The sequence below is a fragment of the Mustela erminea genome, chromosome 16 (assembly GCF_009829155.1).
Source record: "Mustela erminea isolate mMusErm1 chromosome 16, mMusErm1.Pri, whole genome shotgun sequence".
In the NCBI taxonomy this organism is placed as follows: Eukaryota; Metazoa; Chordata; class Mammalia; order Carnivora; family Mustelidae; genus Mustela; species Mustela erminea.
Window position 1 is genome coordinate 55,222,598 of NC_045629.1, and position 6,574 is coordinate 55,229,171.

The following is a 6,574-nucleotide window of genomic DNA, read 5'->3' on the forward strand; positions in this document are numbered from 1 at the left end:
GCTCTCTATTCCAAAATGGATGCAATTGATTTTAACTGACTAAATTATCTAATCTCTGCCAAGAATTTTATTTCATTAAGAAAATGATATTATAGAGCATCTGAGATCATAGAGCAGACTAAACATAATGCCAAAGGAGTTCTGAGAATGTTCCACAGTGAAGGTTTGATTATTTACAGATGGAATATAGAAGAAAAAAAAAATCAGCTCACAGGCATCAGCCTAACCAATCCTGGTATCACTACTGCCTACACAGTAGCACAAAGCCAAGGAAATAACTGATCTTCGAAGCCACAACACTCTTTAAGGTCCTAATCACTTTTCTCCCTAGAAAGTAATATTTAACTGCCACTATCCAAAACAAAGGGAAAAGGGGAAATGTTGGTACCACAATAGGCTCTAGTATGTCAACGGTCACTGCTGACATGATTTGGCTAGTGGTCAAGCATTCACCAAGGAACTAATTTAAATCAATCTCCTTTGGGAAAGTCAATTGTTTGATTCTACACCAATTGTTGCGCATACCAATCAGTGGACATGAGATCAATTAAAACCAGCTTAAGTTTGTGAAGAGGGACAATTCACACAACCTGAGTTAGATCTCTATTCATTTCAATACTCTCACAATGCAAGCCTTAAGCTTCCTTGCGAAGCAGAAAAGCTACTATCACCCTCTGCTGTCTAGCCAGGCCTTCAAGGAGTTCCACTTTAATTAAAAACACAGTACACCCTTTGTTGGCACAGATAGTGTGGTCACTTTTAAAAACCATAGTTATTTTAGCCAGAAACGTGGAATTTGGGCAGGGATGTCCATTAAAGGCGGGGGTGGGGGTGGGGGATGCAAACTTTTGATAAAAATTTTTTCTTTACACGATTTCTTTACCAATTTACATAGAGCGAAAGTAGTTGAATTTTATTACATCAAAAGGTAGGTTTGGCACAAGGGACTACGGCACACTTTAGGACTGGGTTTCTCAGTGTCAGCATTCGGGGCGGTGAAGGGTAATTACTAGGAGATTTTGCCAAAGCAGCTTTGAAATGAATAGGTTTTGTGTCAGATACCTCAGAAGGCCCAGGGCCAACTCTGGAGATGGCACTGCCGGGAAGGGCCTGCAATACCGCTTCTGGCCGCAGGGGTGCTGTCATGTCCTCTATCACACAGCTCTGCGGTGTGAAGTTCTCGGCCACACTAGGTGAGTTAGATTCCTCCTCGATCCGCCACAATGGGACAGGCAGTGGGGATCAGAAAGACCTCACGGAACTGGTCAGTCCTAATAAAGAACCAGCTGACAAGGCGTCTTAGGAATTTCTCTATTTGCACGAACTTGAAGCATCTCCGTATTTCCCCCCACCAAGTAGACAGCACCTTGTGCTGGTAAGAGGTGATCAAGCCTTTCCAAACACTTTCGACTACAGTGTAACCAAAATTTGCCAGATCTGCGAGTAATACCTCAAAGGAAAATACCAGGCGGAGAAAGGAGCCAGCGGGGAGGAGGAGTGGAGGAGATGATGGAAACGGACCTTTTCAGGACGACCATTAGCATTAAACTTTCGTGGCCTCTGGAAAGAAATTTCTCTGTAGCATTTTTCTGCGCAACGACTTCCGAAAATAAGAATTTTCCGAATGCCAGGAATGAGAAAAAGAGAAAGGACGGACTGTTTTCTTTAAAAAACAGATCCGTAGCCTCAATTGGAGAGCAGAGGTTACGGAAGTCGCACACCACTAGTCATCCGAGCTCGGCCCTCCGGCCCGCCGACCTCCAGCCCTCCGGGTAGTGGCAACAGCTTAAGGACGTCCTAAAAGGCGGCGAAAAGTTAGGGCGAGAAGAGCGTTGTCCAAAATCTGGGTGCAGGACCAGAGATTCCATAAAATGAGTTCGAAACATACCCTATCACAGATCGAGCGCGACATTTATATGGGGCAGGGGGAGAGACAAGTTCTGTTAACTTCCAGACAAATTCTACCGGTGCAGAAGTCCAAATTGCTCAGACGAAACAGTTCTAAGGGGCTGCTGGGCACCTTCCATCCTCCCAGTAATGCAAGGACTGGTCGTGTGTGTGTGTTGGGGTTGTGTTCAAATCCCCCTAGAAGACTTCATTGTGTGTAGCAGCCCTTTCCCTAAATGCAGCTGGATTAGCTGCAGCCCCAGCAGGACTCAGAAATAGGCGCACAGTAAATCTGCCTGAAAGCTAGCTCTCTGGTATCTTGCTGGAGGCTTCCACTTGTCTTCCCCGGAGCGCACACAAGTGATGGAGATTGAGGGAGAGGTTAAAAAACCGCAAGGGAATTTCATTGAGACCAGAACCAGCTAGTTTTAAGGAAAGTATATAGAGAGCGCAAAGGCAGGCCTGTCCCCAAAACATCACTCCGCACATCAGCACTCCCCCAGAAAACCCGGGTACAAGTTGCTTCTCAATGCAAAAAGTTCAATAAATCATCCCACATAGTCTTGGGTTCCAGAAAAAGAAATCAATTTTGCCCTTTCCCTGTAAATGTAGGTCCCCCGCCTTGACTTAGTACCCCTTCTCATCTCGCTCGCTCTCTCTCTCTCTCTCTCTCACACACACACACACACCCCTAGGCCGTGTTCAAAGCTATCTGGGGCGCACACGGATGGGGAAGGTAGACAGAGATGAGCTGCAGGGGAGACGGTTAAGAGGACTAAAAAGAGAGAAGGACAAAGAGAAGAACAAGAAACAGTGAATGCCCGATAAGCAGGGAGAGCGAAAGAGAGGAGTTCAGGAGTAGAAGCGGGGCAGCGAACCGGGTACGAAGCACACCACTGAGCCCCGAGCGCCCGCCGGGCTCACCCGGCTCTCCAGCACGTCTCGGTCCAGCTCGCAGCGCCTTCCGAAGACAGAGAAGAGCGTTCGGCCGAGCTCAGGGGCCCAGAAAGTGCAGAGCGGTGGCGCGCGCGAGCGGGGTGGAGGGCACTGCAGGCCCAGCGGAGCCCCGGGGCGCCCCGGCACCAGCGCCGCGACCCGCCCCCACTCCGGCCCCACGCACCTCGGGCAGAGCAGGACTCACCTCGTTTGCTGCGTCTCCATCGGTTGCCTTGGCAGTGGCTGTAATCCATACAATTCAGGATGATGAGGGCAAAGGAGAAGAGGCGAAACTGCATCTGGGCGGTCGGGCGGGGGAGAGGCGCCTCTCAAAGTCGGGGAACGGGATAGCTGCGAGGAGCCGGCGCCCACCGCGCTGCCAGGAGAGACGCCGAGGGCGAGTGGCCACTAGCCCGGGGGTGGAGGGGAACCTCCCGCACCGGTCAGTTCGGCGCGGCCAGCATCTCTCAAACCTTGAACCTGAGAGACGAAGAGGAAAAACAGAGTGGAGAGAGCCCCGAGGAGACAGCCTCTTCGCGCGTCCCAGTTTAAGAGGAGGAAGGAGCGGGGCGTGAACCCACAGCTTAGCGCGAGCCGCGGGGCAGTTTAACCCGAGCCCACAGCTGCGGGCGACTTGGAGAGAAAGGTGATTTACAATCAGTGAATTAGCAACCCCTGCCGAACTATAGGCTCGGACCCGGGGGAAAGGGCGTTGGGCGGCCAGTCCAGGGAAAGGAAAGGGTTCCAAAGGCACCAAGGGCGCAGGGTTCAAGGAGCGCCCCTCGGCCCTCGGGACCCACGGCGGGGTTACCCAGAGCCGTGGCCGCGGTGGCCGGACGCGGGTCGCCTACCGTGGCACTTACGTCTCGGACCGTGCGGCGTGCCTAGGCGCGGCGCTCCATCCCGGGCAGGGGAAGCGAGGCGCCTCGCTAGCACGTGGGCCGGGGAAAAGTTTGCCGAGAGGTGCCGGGAGCGCCCGGCAGGTCCGGGATTCCGGCGGCCACCGCGGGTCCGCAGTGCTCTCACGGTCCTCTGGGCCGGCGGTGCCTAGCAGGAGCGCGGCGGGAAGGCGCGTCTGCAGCCTCGGGGATGCTGCGTGCCCGCCGGTGAGTGCGGTCCTCGGGCGACCGGCACCACCGGCTCTCACTCTCTAGGTCCCTGTCCAACTGCGCGGTTTCCCGGGCTCTACTCCACAGCCACTTCACAGCTAGGATTTCTCCCTTCCCAAGCTATGGCAGACAGAACGCTCCCGCGAGGCCGCAGGGATGTGGCGAGCGCACTTTCCGACGGAGATGCAGCCCGGCCGAGGCGAGGCTCGGGATGCTTCTATAAGTAGGTGGTGCTGTGGTCCAAGGCATCAATGTCAGGCTGCCTCGGAGTTCCTGGGTCCTAAAGCCAGAAACTCTCCGGTTTCCCTGAGGTCCTAAAGAGCGCTGACAGCTTCCAGCGAGCCCAACCCCAGGCAAATTCCCTCCGGGCTTTCCTGGAGTGCACGGCTAAACCAAAAGGAAGCTAGGGGTGGGGGTGCCTCTGGACCGCACTGGCAGGGGGAGCCCCGCCGACTTCACCCGCAAGGCGTCTATTTCGGGCGCTCCCCGGGTGGGTTCCAACCCTTGCCCTGACCTCGGGGCCAGGAGGATCTGATTGACCCGTCCTAGCCCACCCTTCCTGAGCTCCCTGACGGGACGGCTGCTTCTGGCGGACTGAGTTTGAACTTGAGCTGCATCCCGAAAGATACTACACCTCAGCCACTTGTTAATTTATGTCTCGGCTTTGTTAGACAGAAGATGTTATCAAGGCTGAAATTAAAATGCGCCCTCAGTGTAGGGAGTGAGCGAGGTTTTCCAATAGCTTTTGCATGTCCTCACTAGCTTGTTTCTTGACTTTGTTTCTTGGGGGGGGGGGGGTTGCAAAACCTTGTGGTCCCTTGCATGCAGGATTCAAGAAATTGGGACCTTGCTTCTTTAAAGAAAAGTTCACTTTCCACTGAAGTATTTCTCAATCATAATCCTTCCCTCTCCCTCCTCCCTCAAAGACCTCTGACTTAAACTTCTGGGTGCCTGGGTTTGGGGACTACTGTTTAAAGAAGGGTTACATGACATACACTTGATGCTACCTGATTTTTTTTTTTTTTGATGGTACCTAATTTCTTTCTGTTGAAATCTTCTGTCCTGCCCTCACTGCTGTAGGAATGAATGTATTTACTCCTTAGGCAAAAGATTTTTTTTTTTTTTTTTACTGCCAACCATGACAGTTTGAATGTTTGTAGATATGACCATATGCTACCATATCATATGGCTTAAATTTCCTTTTCTATGCCTTCAGTTTCAGATGTTCAGAAATTTAGAAACTTGACACAATTGTGTTGAAACAATATGACTATTAGAATAGTGTTTATGAATTGTTCCATTATTGTCTCTCCATAACTATTTTTACAGACATCACTATTACATAACAATATTTATGTGCTAAGAACTTCAGTGTTATTTCCTTTATGGATGCTTGAGAACATCCAAGATAAATCTGAGTTGAGGTCACTGGTCCCATTTCCTAGATAAGAAAAATTCAGCCCCTGAGACTGGCCCACAGGGCACAAATAGAGTTGACAAAACACACTGCAGGAACAGTGGATCTGTTTCTGAGTTTTCAGAGTCTTTGATTTTTATCATGGAATTGGAAGCAACTGGAAATTTTCAGCTTAGGGAGTGGCCTAGCATTTAGCATGATGGCTGAATATTCCAGTAGCTATCCCCCCATCATTTTAAATATATATATAAATACACCACTCACATAATGCATGCACCAAATTTATTGCACTTCTAAAGAAGTCAAGTCCATGGTAGCATAAAGACTTCTCTAAGCCCTTGGCCTTTCTATATAGCGCTGAGACCCCTTCAAGATCAGTGGTTATCAGTCTTTTGGAATATTTATTTATTTATTTTAAAATATATAAGGGCAAAACGAGCACAAGATCAAGTAGATCTAACTCTACCATTAATCCCCTTGATCACTTTTGGTAATTTTCTGGATCTCGGTTTCCTTGGCAGTATTCTTAGAAAATTTGAACAAGATCTCTTTTAGCCTTGCCATGCTCTGGTTTGCAATCAGTTTTCTATTTCTATCAAGAAGTTTCTGTTTCAGTGGGGTCTAACTAGTGTGAGGACAAACTCATTGATAGAGTTTCAGTGTAGAAAGATGTCAATCATAGTTAAATTATAGACCACTTTCAAGCTTTTGTCTTCAAAGATTACTTTCCATAATTTCAATCATTTAGGTTGCACAGCTGGAATTTTTTTTATAAGCCAGAGAGCCTTTTCAGTTTAGTGAACTCCTAGATTAATTTCCTGCTAAAAAAGAAAAAGAAAAAGAAGAAGAAGAAGAATTTTAACAGTGCAACTTCTGTTGAAGATTGGTTGGTGCTCTTAAGATGAGAATGGGCTCTGAGAGAAAGAAGAGTCTTAATTCCTTTGTCCTTGTGCTTGCTCCTGGTCTGTCTCTGCTTTTTAGAGGATACCACTGAACCTCAAAAATCTGTCACACTTAGTTCTTGGGGTACTGAGAGATTCACTCTTAATCTCTTATGGGCTACTTTGTTGATAATGCAGACTTTTTTTTTTTTTTTTTTTTTTTTTTTTTTTGCCAGTCACTGAATATTTTTCCTGATTTCAAGAACCCAGGAATGTTCTTGCTACTAAGAAATACAACCCAAGCAGATCCTAAACTATCATTAACTTTAATCCCATATTTCTGC

General features: G+C 48.7%; 1 protein-coding gene across 2 annotated transcripts in view; it reads right to left on the reverse strand.

The window, feature by feature from the left end:
• RSPO2 (R-spondin 2) overlaps positions 1-4,211 on the reverse strand; it is a 158,761-nt gene extending 154,550 nt beyond the window's left edge. Inside the window, exons 1-2 of one of the 2 annotated variants that reach the window (XM_032316260.1) lie at positions 3,687-4,211; positions 3,029-3,303 (exon numbers count right to left, since the gene is read on the reverse strand). In XM_032316260.1, the coding sequence (XP_032172151.1) occupies positions 3,029-3,122 (94 nt within the window). In that variant the 5' untranslated portion in view covers positions 3,123-3,303; positions 3,687-4,211. The remainder of the gene's footprint in view (positions 1-3,028; positions 3,304-3,686) is intronic. The other variant, XM_032316258.1, reaches the window with a different exon arrangement.
• Between the last annotated feature and the right edge of the window lie 2,363 nt (positions 4,212-6,574).